The 14869-nt window shown below is 47.2% G+C and overlaps 1 protein-coding gene across 1 annotated transcript in view; it reads right to left on the bottom strand.

The window, feature by feature from the left end:
* Window positions 1–427: 427 nt before the first annotated feature.
* The window catches only part of LOC104622493 (tetratricopeptide repeat protein 28), a gene marked incomplete at its 5' end in the record, with an annotated part of 44533 nt that continues 30091 nt past the window's right edge, over window positions 428–14869 (bottom strand). Inside the window, 7 exons of the mRNA XM_010289300.1 lie at window positions 428–458; window positions 2537–2702; window positions 4758–4976; window positions 5406–5535; window positions 5854–5963; window positions 7593–8116; window positions 8501–9842. Coding sequence (XP_010287602.1) covers window positions 428–458; window positions 2537–2702; window positions 4758–4976; window positions 5406–5535; window positions 5854–5963; window positions 7593–8116; window positions 8501–9842 — 2522 coding nt within the window. The remainder of the gene's footprint in view (window positions 459–2536; window positions 2703–4757; window positions 4977–5405; window positions 5536–5853; window positions 5964–7592; window positions 8117–8500; window positions 9843–14869) is intronic.

Here is a 14869-nt window from a genome sequence, read left to right as displayed (position 1 = left end):
GGGTGGGGGGTGGAACTTAGGCAGAGCTTTCTCTTCCATTCCCTAAAGAAAGCTAAAACCAGGAGAATCTGCCACCACAACCTGAGCCCATCCTGCCGTGCAAACCTTTCAGGACATGCTTTCAGGACATGTTCAGCATCCCAGCAGACACACACATTCTTTAATTTACTTTGAAATCAGTGAAAATGACAAAAGCAATCTACCAGACCCAAGTCGAGAACCTCTCTGATGGCTTCCAACTCCCTTCCAGCATCCAACGCTCCCGTGAAGGAAAAAGCATGGAGGGACTCATTATCTGTGCTGAGCACAAGTGTCCACAGCCCTCTCAGAGCTTCAAACCCAGCAAGCTGACTGCAACCAATTTCATTACTGGTACTGGGGACATAACACAACCAAGTGTCATGTTCTTCCTACCCCAAGAGGAGAATTAATTTGTCTGTGAGAGGCTGGAGCAAGCCCTGGAGAAAGCATCTAGGAAATCTGGTACCATTCTGCATAGTGGAAACACCTAATGGGAAACTTCAGGCCTGGGGTTATGTTCTTATTTTGATCCGATGTAAAATTCCCATCCTGCCAGGTTAAGGTGTGAGCATCAAGGGGAGGAAGCCGAGGACCTGGCTGGTGAGCGGACTACAAAGCACAGCTTGGTTTTACCGCTGCTTTCTGCACAACAATGCTCTAACTCATGCTACTGCAGTGTCAGCTGTGCAACCACATTTGCTGCCTATGGTAGTTATTACAAAAGGTGAGCAAGGATTAATTAGAGAGCTGAACAGCTTCCCAGTTGCCCACAGAACCCCGAGCACAAATTGATTTGAGGACCAATGCCATCATTTCCTCTTTCTTGGCCAACATCATTACCTGGAACACCAGGTTCGGGTATGCACTGCCCTGCAGACTGCGGGCCACGCAGAGAGAGCGATCTGCAGGGTGGTAGCCTCTAACACAGGCTACTGACAGCTTGTGGGTGCTGGGGTGGCACTGCTAGCGCTTTCACCACCAAAACTGGGCAAGGAAAAGGACATTCGTCCACAGCCTCAGAGACTCAAGACTGTTTCACGCTCAAATCTTGGTGCTGCAGAAAAACGCAAAACAATTTAAAAAGACTTAACACATGGTATAACCTAAAGGAGCCAGTGCCTCCACTCACACCAGTTTGGGGAGCTGGTTAACAAATCAGCCAACATGTACGTTTACGCCTCCTTTGCACTATTAGTAAACTAGACCTGCAAATTGCTGGTGTGTTACTAAGCCACCCAAAATAAAGCAACTTATGATGACGTAGTAAGGTACACTTACAACAGCAAGCTAAGCTGTTGTCACATCCTTTACCCTGTACAATTCATTCACAAAGAACATAGGAGTACAGGGATATCCCCAACTCTGCTTTTCAGATGGAAGCATTCAGAGAAAAACTACTTGTAAATACCAGCTTAGAAACTGTATTTGTACTCATCCAATCACAGAATCACAGAATCACAGAAACACTAGGTTGGAAAGGACCTTCAAGATCATCAAGTCCAACCATTAATCCAGCGCCACCATGTCCCCTAGACCATGTCCTGAAGCACCACATCCACACGTTTCTTGAACACTTCCAGACATGGCGACTCCACCACCTCCCTGGGCAGCCTGTTCCAATGCCTGACCACCCTCTCAGTGAAGAAATTTTTCCTAATATCCAATCTAAACCTCCCCTGGCGCAACTTGAAGCCATTTCCTCTTGTCCTATCGCTAGTTACTTGGGAGAAGAGGCCAACACCCTCTTCGCCACAACCCCCTTTCAGGTAGTTGTATAGAGCGATAAGGTCTCCTCTCAGCCTCCTCTTCTCCAGACTAAACAACCCCAGTTCCCTCAGCCGCTCCTCATAAGACTTGTGCTCCAGAGCCGCTCCTCATAAGACTTGTGCTCCAGAAATACATAATCAATACATCAAACCGCACACCATGAGAGACAATGCAATTGAGTATAAATAAGCAAACAAGCCTGACTTGTGACAAATCCATAGGATAAAAAAATGAGGAAACATAGTTACAGGACCTATCTGAGTAATGGACTGGAGTAAGGTTCCTCCGTCTTCACTGAAATGCATCAGACTGATTAATTCACTGTAAATTATTTACACAGCTATAGCCTCAAGGGAACATATTTGGAGGGAGGGAGGGTGGAATTCCTATGATATTTGCAGTTTTTCATAAGTAAACCTTTGAAAGGGAATTAATTACACTGGAAACTCCAAGTAGGACGGAATCTGCCCATATACAGTCAGACATGCCACCTGCCTCCTCATCCAATATATAGATTCATTACCCAGCCTATGGGTTCAAACCTTATTTGCATGTGCATATAGAGGTACTTGGCAGAAAAATAGCCATGGATACAAAAATAAAGCAATTTTTTTGTTGCTGCAATGAAAATTTGCCCCTACTCTGACTTTCAGTTCTCAGACTTCTCAGCCGATTGGCTCATCCCAGACTGTTAATTGCTTTCAGGTGGGAGAGCAGGAACCAGGATGTTAGATCCCACGCAACTTACCGGGTATAGTAGGAATCCACACCCAGAGCCTCCCGCACACTTGAAATGTACTGTTCCAGCGCAGAGTTTGTTATTGTTTGCAGAGTCACACTGTTGGCTTCATGGAAGTCCCCAGCATTTTCTGCCAGGCTGTCACCCAGGTAATACTCATGAAATTTCAGAATTCCTGCAAGGCACCAGAATCATGAGGTTACTTCTGAGGGGCAGGAATAATGCTGCCAGCAACTGTCTAGGGAAGTGGTACAGCCCCTAGCATTTGGCATTTCCAGCACAACCGGGGCAAAGCATTCCGTGTCATGTCTCCACAGGGCTTTTCCAGCGTTATGTATTACAGTCTTGCTTTTAAAATCTGGTTTTGTACTTTGCAGATGATAGCTCAAAAGTACAAAGGCACAGTAGTGCTTTTATGAGATGCTCAGAATGCATTTGCTATTGCAGTACTCATATAAATTATAAAACAGATCTTTCATACAAGCACCTACCAGGGTAATTCGCATTTCAATAGATGCACATGAAAAATACCTATTAATAGCCTCTGATCACATAAATTGAACACACAAGGCTCAAATGCTGAACAAGAGTGTTATTACTACAGCAGAACCTCCTCACATCAAACAAAGATTTTTCATTTCACTTATATGCATGAAAATACATTATATACAAAGAAAGAAAAAGATGGCTTAATGCATAGTAATATTAAGATAGCATTTCACAATGGGTAAACTCGATAAAGCACACTCACTGCTTTGTTAAGAATTCAACTATTACTGCAGATAAAACCTTCCTCCATTCAGACTGCCATATCCTTCCAGATATAATTAATTCTACAGCTTGTGATCAACAATAAAAGGCTGCTCTGAATGCTCTGTTTGCCTTGACAACATAAATTAACCAGTTAAGAAGAGTGGAGGAATAAAGAATAAAGCAATTCCTTCTGCAGCAACAGCAGCAAATACAGAATCAGTGAAGACACTCCAAGGGTACCATCTCAGTGGGATAATGAGGATCATGGGCTGCCACTGAAGCTACTTTTTCTGTCAGCCCTAATGAAACAAGAGGTCACCGTGGCTGGGCTGGAGTCACCACTGAAGAGCTCCCCAGCAAAGCTGCTGTACCCCTTGAAGTACCACAGTCCCTCTCCTTCCCAACACCTGACAGTGCCTTCAAGGAGGCAGTCACAAACCCATGTACTTGAAGAGTGCAACTGCTTTTCTACAAGACGCAGTTTGGGCAAGGAGAAGACTGGTCATGAAGCCTAGTGGCAAACCCTACACTTCTGATACATGTAATTTTAGTAAGCCTAGCTTAATATTAATACTATAGAATTACTGGCATTTTATTGTGCGGACTACAGGCCTGAAGAGCCAATTTGTGACTGGATGCATAGCAGGACAACACTACCTTACACTTATATGTGCAACATTGCAAAACGTGCCCAAACAAATGTTATCTTCCAATCAATGTCATTCCATCTGAAGTCAGGCACATATGAATGTTTGCTTCCCTTCCTGAAGCATTTTTGGTGCAGTCTAAATAGTGCTTTTTATCTCTTCAGCTTTGTGATGGTGAAGGGCTGCAATTATTAAATTATATCCAGAAAGAACTCATGAAAATTTACAGTCATCACTTTATTAGATAATGAAAAACAGCTGTCTGCAAAAAGCAATCCTCTTCTAATTAATCCTCCTTGCTCCTCTCTGATAAGTGTTTCCACATTCATATGAGGAGAATTCAGAGGATCAGGCAGTTCAATGGCATATCAGGAAGCAGGGAAGCACTTCTGTTTTCTGCAATCCACTTCAGTGAATAAATGTCAAAAGCTTTTGAAAGGATAAAGCACAGAAATATAATTAAAGTAGGGATTCTTATGCATAGAAGATTCTCACAGAGCCAACATACTTGCAATCTCATTACTGGTCTGCTCTGCCTTGTGGGAAATTATATACAGATTGTATATATTAATGGAATATATACAGATTGTATATATTAATGGAAGTATTAAACACGTGAAACATTTCCATCTCCAGGTGAACATCAAATCCCTGAATAAGCATTTCTATGGCTATGCCATAGTTTTCAGTCTATTCAGCTTTAAGGTATCAGATGGAAAGGATTCCCTTGTATGTTCACTCTGGTGCCAGATTCATTCCTAGCTACAAATGGTACAACTCTCCCTTTGTAAGGCTTGTTCACAGGCTCTCATCTCCAAAAAGGACCTCACCTGCCCCAGGAGCCAGCAGCCAGCTGTACAGATAACCTGCAGCCAGTGAGTAGTAAAGAACAAGTCCCCTCTGGCCATTCACTGTCTCCAGGACCTGGTCAATGGTCACCGGAGAATAGGGATCAGAGTCCTGCTGCCCAGTCTGACGTTCCACGAGCAGGTCAGCAAATGCCCTCGTTCGTCCTCTCTCTGCTACTGCCAAAGCTTCATCATGGTGACCTGAAAAGACAAAACCATCTCTCAGACCTGACACCAATGTGGTCTGCAGCACAGTGTGCAGGAACAGAGACAGCTGCTATCCCAACCCAAACTAAAACCTGGGGAAGCAGGGTCACAGCACTTATTTCTGGAAAGAGTAGTCTCTGCTGGAATACAGTCCCACAGATCATCTTGGCTGCAGGCAATAACACAATGTATGGGAAAATGAGCCACAGAGTGGCAAATGAATGGAGGAAGCAAGAAAGAAGATCCAAAAGTGCCTGAAATCCAAAGCAGGGACACTCTTATTTCTGTCTTGGCAAAGAAATACTGTGGTGTGTCAGACAGATGAGGAGTGAAGGATGTGTCATGAACTGCCTCTCCACAGCTTCAGCTGAACTCTTGGCATGAGCTTGGAGTTCAGACTCGGCATATGATGGCATCTCTTACCGAGACTGACAAGTACTCGCTGCAGGGCCTGATAGGAGGATGTCTGCAGGTCGAAGAGTGACAGCTTGTAATCTGTGCTCAGCTGCACCTCATGTCGGATGTTTTCGAACAGTGCCGAGGCCCGGTACAGCTGAGAGGGAAAACAGCCACAGTGACTTCCTTACAGACACAGCACAAAGCACCGGCTGGGAGAGCAGGAGGATCCAGGGCCAACATACCCTCAGGCAGGGGAGGTCTGCCTCAGACAGCCCCTCAGGATGGCAGCATCCCTGGGAGAGGGGAGGTGACTTTGGATGGAGCAGGAAGGCACATGGGCCTGAGTTGGCTCAATGCGTTACACACCCTCCCCAGGATGCACCTCCCCTGAGGTTTCCTCCCCTGAGGACAGGAATGACCCAAAGGGCTCAGAGGACACAAGCCTGCCAGCACCAAGCAGACAATGGTATACCTGGTGCTGAGACTCTTCCAGGTTCCCACTCGCCCAGAGGGAGAGGCCGAGCCCATGGCGGATTTTGGCTTCATCTTCTCTGCGTCCCAGCTGCTCTGCCAGCCTCAGTCCTGAAAAGGAGCCAGAGTGAGAGAGGGCCAAAGGGGAGAATGGGCTTTGGCAGCCAGGTAGAGCACTTCTGCCTCAGCAGCCTGGAGGGCTGTCAGCTCGGGTGGGCCCCGGGTCTCCAGAGCTCCTGTGGCAGGCAGACAGCCATGGAGCTGCCGAGCAGTGGGACGCTGAGCGGTGGGATGCTGAGCAGGGCAGGGCCAGCACTGGGCAGCTGCTGCTGACACTCAAATTGGCACCAGTGTAAGAGGTGCCTCAGCAAGACAGGTATTTCCATAGATTAAGACCTCCCTAAGTGAGGTCAAGGTGCAGTCCCCTTGAGACATACTCAGTAAGCCCCTATCAGGAAGTTTGACTTTTAAACCTTAAAAGTCACACAGACAAACAAAATCACACCGAACTGCCAAACACTGCCAGAAAAGACATCCCCTGCCACATGACCGCCTCGTTTCCCAGCAGCTCTCCCCAGCCTTCTGGCAGGCCCCACACGGTTTACATACTGAGCCAGAGCACAGGGGGCAAGGTCCTGGTGTGAACGACCTGGAGCTCGTTTCACTTATTGCCGCTTCCACCACGCTCCAAACCTCTCGCCTCCATGGGCCCTGGACAACAGGGACTCCTCCTCTTGGGCGCCTTAGGTTTCCCACAGACTGGAGAGTGGGGGCCCTGGCCACAACCATGCAGCTCAGCAGCAGTGAGCATTTGCAGACTTTTCAGGAATTCTGCACCACACCAGAAGAAGGAGCTGTGTTTAAATTCTCCCCTTCCTACTTAATTGAATTCCCTCAGCATACTGGAATCTTGCCAAGGTCAGTTTCAGGAAAACCAGACTAACTGATGTAATTAATCCTTCAGCTTCCAGCTTCATACACTCCAACTACACTGCTCATCTCCTCCATCAGAGAGCCATCACCTTGAACAGATGCTGCTTGCATGCTGGAATCCCTTGCAGCAGCACAACTCATAAGCCAGTGCTGGCCTCTGAGCTCAGCAGCAGCAGCAGATGGCTTCCAGACACTGAAGACTGAACCTCCCTCACCTCCCTATCAAACACAACTTGTTTTCACTCACAGCATAGAGGACACTCACCCATCTGGTCTCACTCCCAACTGAACACAGGAGAGGCCAGGTAGCTACCAGCAAGGCACCCATCAGTTTGAAACCTGCTCTGGGGATCAGAGAGATCCAACACAACCTGATGTGGTTTTCCCAGAGCCAGTTCCTGGTTTGCAATGCTATTTATAGAGAAGGTTTACACCTTCTAGGCTCAGTCACAAACGAGCTTTATAAAAAGACTCTGCCCGGTGCAGTCTGGATTCAAGCTCAAGAGCTAGCTGAGACGCCCACAGGAAGGCACAGATCATGCTTTGCAATGCTTTGTCTACATGACACCAGGAAGGCTCTGACTCACGTGGCATGTTGACCATAACAGGCCACTTCGACAGCTACTCACACGGATGCTCACCAGTAGCTATGGATGTCTGCAAGAGCTTTTGCATCAAAGGCTGCTGTCAAACACATCCTTCTAGTGCTACGCTCACAGTACCTCACTTCTCTCCATGTTGTCAGGCCTCCCTCCTATCCCCCCGCACCTATCGCTACATGCTGTGTTGCACAATTCAGCCTCTTACCTTCCTGCAGGTACATTACAGCCTGAGAGTAGTTCTGCAAGGCGTGATGAGTCCTCCCCAGACTGCTGTAAGACACAGTTTTAGCTACAAGGTCGTTCATTTGTGCTGCAATGCTGAGGTGCTGCTCCTGATAAACTACTGCCCTCTCATAGGTGCCCAAGGATTCGTAGGTCAGGCCCAGATTCCCATAGGCCCGGCCTTGGCAAGTGGGGTTGTTGGTCTCCTCCGCGATCTGCAGGTCTAGCTGGTGATACTGCAGGGCTGTGTCATACTCTCCCATCTGCTGGTAGACCCCACCAAGGCCACAGGCAGCATCGCTCTCCAGAGCTCGGTCCTTCATCTCTCGAGCAATGTTCAGCTGGCGTTCCAGGCACGAAATGGCTTGTTCGTAGTTCCCCAGCTGGCTGTGCAGGCTCCCCAGCTCCCCATAGGCCTGGGCTTTGTTAAATGCCTCCCCCAGCTCATGCGCCACCACGAGCCTCTTCTCAAAGCACACAAGAGCCTGCTGCAAACTTCCCATAGCCCTACAAGGGAAGAAAACGACAGCATTTATTTTGCCAGTATTTTCTTTGAAGAAGGTATTTTGTCATTTCCTCTAGTGGTCAGCTCAAGCCTTTCAGGCAGAGACAAACACTCCCCCCCCGGAAACATCCCCGGCACCTTTGAATCAAGCTCCTTCTTCTGCCACCCTATGAACTTCTCCTCCTCCCAGGGCAGAGCAGCATCAGCTTCATTATTTGAGCTGGTAGCAGAGTCCTCAACGCCAGGACTCTGCTACTTGCTCCTATGCCAGATCTCCATGCATGCATACAATGGCCACACAAACACACCCCATCAGTAACACAATGCATCCCTTTGTACTTGTACTTCACTGTCTGTCATTAGAATATATATGTAGTGCTCCTTACCTGTGCCCATTGCCCAAGCCCCGGTAGGCCTTTGCCTGATCTTGCATACGGTTCAAGCTTTGAGCCACGGACAAGTACTGTTCATAATACTTTATAGCTTCCTCAAAATCTCCCAGAGCCTCATAACAATCACCAAGGTTCCCATATGCTCGGCCCCGATCTAACACAGATTCATTTCCACTGAGCTGCTGCAGCATGGCCAGCTGCTGTTCAAAGTAGCCAATAGCTTCCTCCATGACATTCATGTTCATCTTGGTAATGCCCATGTTACCATAGACTTGGGCTTCTATGCTGGGGTCCTTCAACTTCTGCCCAAGCTCCAGCTGTTCTTCATAACACTTGAAGGCCATTGTGTACTTCCCAAGTGACATATACACTGCAGCAAGGTGACCATGTGCTCTGCATTCACCTGGCATATCTCCCAGCTCCTGGTACACCTCCAGCTCCTGCGTGTGGTAACCTAAAGCCTTGTCACACTTCTGTATCATTCTGTATGCAGAGCCCAAGGCTGCATAGGCACTGGCTTCCAGTCTCCTGTCTTTAACATGATGGGCTAAGCTCAACTGCTGCTCATAAAATTTTATTGCACCATTTACGTCTTTTTTACAGACAAAAATATCCCCCAAGTTCCCCAGAGCTCGGAATTTGGCCTGGGAATTGTTCAGAGACTGGGCCAGAGACAACAGGTACTTTTGACACTCCTCTGCTTTGCTGAAGTCCATCAAGGCTTTGAAGGCCAGGCCCAGGTTGCAATAGGCTTTGGCTTGGCTCAGCTTGTCATGAAGATCCTTTGCTAAGGCAAGATCCTGCTCATAGTACTTAACAGCTTCCTCGTAGTTCCCAAGGCAGTAATGGGCATAGCCAAGGTTATGGCAAACTTTCCCTTCCCCTTCCATGTCCTGCAGCTCAGGGGACAAGCGCAGGTACTGCTCGTAGTAAGGGGCTGCCTGCATGTATTCCCCTCGTGAACAGTGGAAGTTGCCCAAATTGCTGAGGGCCCTTGCTTCACTCTGGATGTCTCGCAGCTCACGTGCAATGTTCAGATGATTTTGGTAGTGCTGCAGAGCTCGGTCATGGGCACCCAGTGCTTGATAGGCAACTGCTAAGTTTCCGTGTGTAGATGCCTGAGAGGCACGGTCATTTACTTCCATGGAAATCTGCAGCTCCTGCCGATGGTACTTGACAGCCTGGTCATACATGCCGAGAGCGTTATAAGCATTGCCCATGTTGCCATAGGCCCGTCCCTGGGCTGCATAATCACTTAGCTCCTGAGCTATGGACAGATGTGTCTTATGGAGCCGCAGCGCAGTGTCATAGTCGCCTTTCATCTGGTGAATGATTCCTGAAAAATAACAGAAATGGGCTCAACAAAAACATTCCTCCACGCTAACCCTTCTGCAACACCTTGCTATGCCAGAACTTTCCAGCAGCCTGGCCCTCGTCAGCTCATGGCCTGGTCCCTTCCCCCAGGCTCTCTACACAAGGCAACCCCATCCCTTCCTCACAGCACCCTGCTGCATCCCTGGCACAGGCCCTTCTCAAGTAGACTGCTTCTTTACTCCTAACAGGCAAATCCTGGAGAAGGTTTTATATTACATATGAAGCACACACCACCACAACAGCTGGACAGTTTGGTCTTATAAAATGCCCATTTTCTTTTGTAATTATGCTACTTTTTTTCTTCCCCCCATCAGTGATACCTGGTGACTCCAGAGCTCATATTCAGCACACTGAGCAAGAAAGCAATTTGCATTTGCTTTTCGATTTCAGTCAAATCATTTTGTACTTGTTATGAGACTAATTTTACACCTTATGCTTCAGTTAAACTCTGTGCTAACACTACATGTGGCTCCTTTGCAAACACATGTGAACAGGCCTGGAGATTAAGGAGCCATGGAAGGAGGCCCTGCAAACACAGATCCTGCAGATTCGTCACAGTTACTTGATACCTGAAGACAACTTCAGGTCTTTCCCTGTCCCTAAAAGAAAACAGCTTCCAATTTCCATCTCCATATCGTCATCAACGTGTTGAGGTGGAGGTCATGCGGAAGGTCAGGAGGCAGCTGCCTTCCCCCGTCACTGGCAAGCGCAGCATGCTGTGATCAGGCCCTGTGCATCAGCCCCCTCTTCGTTTGTACTTTTGAAAAGAAATTTGAAAACAAAGGCTTTCCAAGTGAGCCTGGAACATGAGGGCTGAAATTTGCTTTCCTGAGGCATTTGGACCTCGCAGACTCGTTTTTTGAACTCCTGTAGGATTGAAAACCCAAGTTCCGTTACATCAGCATGAAGCACTGTGGCTGAATTACCTGTATTTCTATCAGAGCAAGTCATTAAAAAATTCTGCTCACTTTTCTATGAACATGAGGCTTCAGAAGGCAATTTAGAAAATATGGGCAGAACAAAACAGGATCAAACCAACAAACGCTTGGCTGCTGTCTCCCCCTGCACTGCGATTGTGATCAAAACTAGAGCTCATGGCAGGAGGGACTGCCTCCCTGGTGTCTTAGTCCAGCTCCTGGCCAAATCCTTTTTCAGCTCCAACAAGCCTGCAGCTCTAACTGATCAGCATTAGCTATTGCATATCTGGCTGATGCATGCTGATGTTTCCCTCCGGTATGACAAGGGAAGGTAGTGGCAGCAAGGATGGGGTGAACTAAGCTAAGTCACGCCATGTGAATATTTTGGCCCTCCATCTCCTATCTGGAGACAGGGCCAGTGCTGGCTCTAGGTGGACAGCCACACCGCTGCACACCACAGAGTGCTCACAGGAAAGACCACAGATTTCTGCAGAAAAAACATGAAGTAATTACAAGGGGTGGGACTGGATCAGACATAAAGCTACGCTAACTTAGAAACTGCAAAAACAGTCACTGTGAAAGTGTCCCACTGCTTTAGAAACTAAAAAAGATGGAATTAGCTAAATCTCTCCCCTGGAAACAGCAAGAGGTGTCTGAGCTGGAAGGAGGCAGAACCAGCACTTCCCCGAAGAGCCCGTGCTCCAAAAATGCTTACATCACCAAGTCATGACATCACCAATAATATCCCAGGCAGAAGTGGCTGTTGCAGGACACGAACGAACTCATTAGCGAGCCTCTCTAGAAAAGCACATTCATAGATAATTTCCTTAATGCTTCATTAATCCCAAGTATGTCATGCCGAGAAATAAAACGCAGTCTTACTTCTCAAGGAACAGAGTAGGAAAAATGCCACCAGGATACTGCCAGGAGCTACCAGCCACAACTTGCTGATGCTTGCAGATGCCAAGAGGCTGAAATAGAGAGTAACAGGACAAGCAGAAGGAGGACCGGCTGGAAGGTCAGACACCTGGAGGAACTCAGAATAGCATGCAGACTTTTCCCACCGCATGGCTGGAAACACCCACCCACCCAGATCTTACAGAGAAACTACAGGGACACAGTCTGCCAGAGACGCACGGGCACCACAGGCTGGCTGCTAATACCTACTGAGCCTTGCTGCCCCTGCTTTGTTGTTGCTACTCAGTGGGTTCCCATCATCCTTTCTGTACAAGCTGCCATCCCTGCCCCTAATTTCCAAGCATCCTGACCTGTCTCTCTCCCATTAAACGGCAACTGTGTTTTCCCATCCTCAGCCTATCCTCAGCTATACACTTAAACAAAATTTTTGTCAAAGCCAGAGACAACCTTGGCCCTGGACTGTAGACTCAGGGCTTGCTCTGAGGGGATGCTGACTCTACACCTTGCTACTAGGTTCATGTATGTTTTATATGTGAGCCATGTCGAGCATCAGCTGTTCCACATTCTTTCCCATGTCCTGCACAATACAAGCTCCTTAGCTGCAATCTTTGGCAACAAAACAACTGCAAGAAACAGACCAGATGCCCCTAAGGAAGGAGAGAGACTCATTTTGGTCTGCAAGGGATTCTGCTCATCTGGAACATGCAATAATTACTTTATTTAATAACCATCTCCCCAAATCTATCTCAATTTCCAAGTTGGTATCTTGGAAACCAAGATGACACCCAGGCAGGTCTGGCCTGTGATTTGGTGTTTCTGTTGTCCATGTGGCACTGAGATGGGAAAATTGAGGCTGAGAAAAACATCTGCAAAGCTGCCTGCCTGCGAGAGGTGTTGGAGCAGCGTGGAATGCAAGTTCCTGCTTTTAGCACCTAGTACATTAAAAAAATCTATTAAGAGATAATGTGAGGGCATTAGTGTGAAATCCGTATTTTAGCTTACAATTTCTCTCGTGCCCAAAAAATCCTTCTAAATTGGTCTTGTACTAGTGTATCTATTAGCCATTACAGTCCTCAGGCCAGATCACTGCTGTGCACAGAGCACAAGATGCTTGATCAGGCTGAGGTTCCTCTGGCCACCCATGGATCATCAGCTTTAAGATGTGGATCCTGCTTCTGTCACAAAGTTCCTCTCTTTATTTTTCTATCTCAGCCCTCTTATCTTCCCTGGATCAACATCTCTGGTAGCACTGCAGATTATTTTGGCAAATACTCAGCTGACTTGACAGAGAAGGAAAAGTCTTTGGTATCCAAAGTCATTTAAGAAGGCCCTAGTGAGCAGAAAGGATGCGACAGCTCAGCCTCAAAGCTTAAACACCCTGAAGAAACTCCACTGTGAGGAACAAGAAAAGTCAGTGCTCAGTGGTCACCATTAAAATGCCATTGACAACTCAGACGCTGTGTACACAGGAGTGGTGGATGAAAGATGAGGATGCTAGTGAGAAGTCCTATGCTTGCTGTCATTACCTCTCTCTCTCAACATGGAGGAACTCACAACGGAGGAAGAGTGTCGGGGATGCTGACCCAACCCAGACTCTCCCACTACCACTTCATACTATAGTTGAGGATAGTTAAGAAATGGAGTATCTGAGGCTGGAGATAATAGGAATTCCTGCCCCAGGACACCAACCCCTCCTGTCCCACATGAACGAGAAGGAAAGTAGGAGAGGAAGATGGCAAGTCAGACACAGAGCATGGCTTTGAAAGGCAAAAGGCAACCAGAGAAGTAAAATTCATACTAGAGATTAGGGCAACAGGTTACTGAAAGAGACAGTGCTGCCACTCTCTGGAGAGGCTACGGATGGAGTTTCACCCTGGATACTATGTCCACCGAAAAGGCTGCTCTCTGTCACAAGCCCTGCTCAATCAAATTCCCAGAATTTCATCTGAAAAATTAAGGTTGCTCTTGGGAAAAGAGCAACCTGGTAAGGGACCCCACACAGCACCTCCTGGTATGTTTCCATCATTTGCCCGAGGTAATTGCAAAGGACGGCCCAGGAAGGAAAGGTTCTAGACTCAGACTCCAAAATCATCACCTACCAAATATATTCTCTCTTTGTGCATTCCTCAACAGACAAAAATGAGGTTCGTAGATGGATGGGATATGAAGCCTTCACAGTTCTAAATGTTTTAGTCAGCCTCTTTACTGCCAAGAAAGGAGAAAAACAGTGAGCAAATTTTTACCAGGAGACAACCAGGAAAAAACCAAGTAGCATAACAGAGAACAAAGCTGTGCCACCCTCACCAGCAGAGCCTGCTATCACATTAGTTTGCTCGAGCTGTCACCGATTTGTTGTGGCATTTGAGGAAAAAGGATCCAGAAACACACTGTCACTTCAGAATATCACCATTCTGACTCATTTTTACAGCTATAATTATTGACTTCAAAGTAAAAGATAGTCTTCTGGTCAGGCAGCTACACTATATTCTGGAATAGCACATGAAGGATAGAGCAGAACAGACCCAAGCAGAAGAAAGAACAAGCACTCAGCAGACATGAGGGGAGACAGCCAGAGATACCCTTTACTGCCTTATACAGTGTAAAGCACCAAAAATGGCACAAATTACATTAATTCACAAGTTTTCTTTCTTTAATGATGAATACAGTTAGAACGGGGTAGAAACCTGTATAAGATATCAGCAAAATAATCATAAAAGTGACATTCTGCCTATGCAAATCACCCATTTTTCCAATTCAGGCAATGAATCAGTAAGGTGAGAGAGAAAGTGTCAGACTAACTTTGGAACAGTCTTTGCAGCTGCTGTGCTGGACCCCGGCAGGCGGTTGCAGCAGAAGTCAAAGGGACCTCCAGTCTCCCACTAGCATTAGCCAGTGCAGAACAAACCTCTGTGTCGTGATGGGATCACAGCTGCAGCACGGCCTCCAGCTTAGACTGAGGTAACATCAGTCTTGACTGAACCTGCTCTTTCAGAATGAAACACGAACATGCTGAATGTTGAAACGGAACAAAAGTGGTTCTGAAGTTCACCCATGTGAGAACCATGTCCCAGACACATTTGTGGTGCGGACAGGAGAGCCTAACAGCATCCACCGTCTCATGCATGCTCTGCTGCAATGCAGCTGGGCTGGATGA

This window comes from Phaethon lepturus, unplaced genomic scaffold (assembly GCF_000687285.1).
Source record: "Phaethon lepturus isolate BGI_N335 unplaced genomic scaffold, ASM68728v1 scaffold44746, whole genome shotgun sequence".
NCBI classification, from domain to species: domain Eukaryota; kingdom Metazoa; phylum Chordata; class Aves; order Phaethontiformes; family Phaethontidae; genus Phaethon; species Phaethon lepturus.
This window is presented reverse-complemented; position numbering and strand designations above follow the sequence as displayed.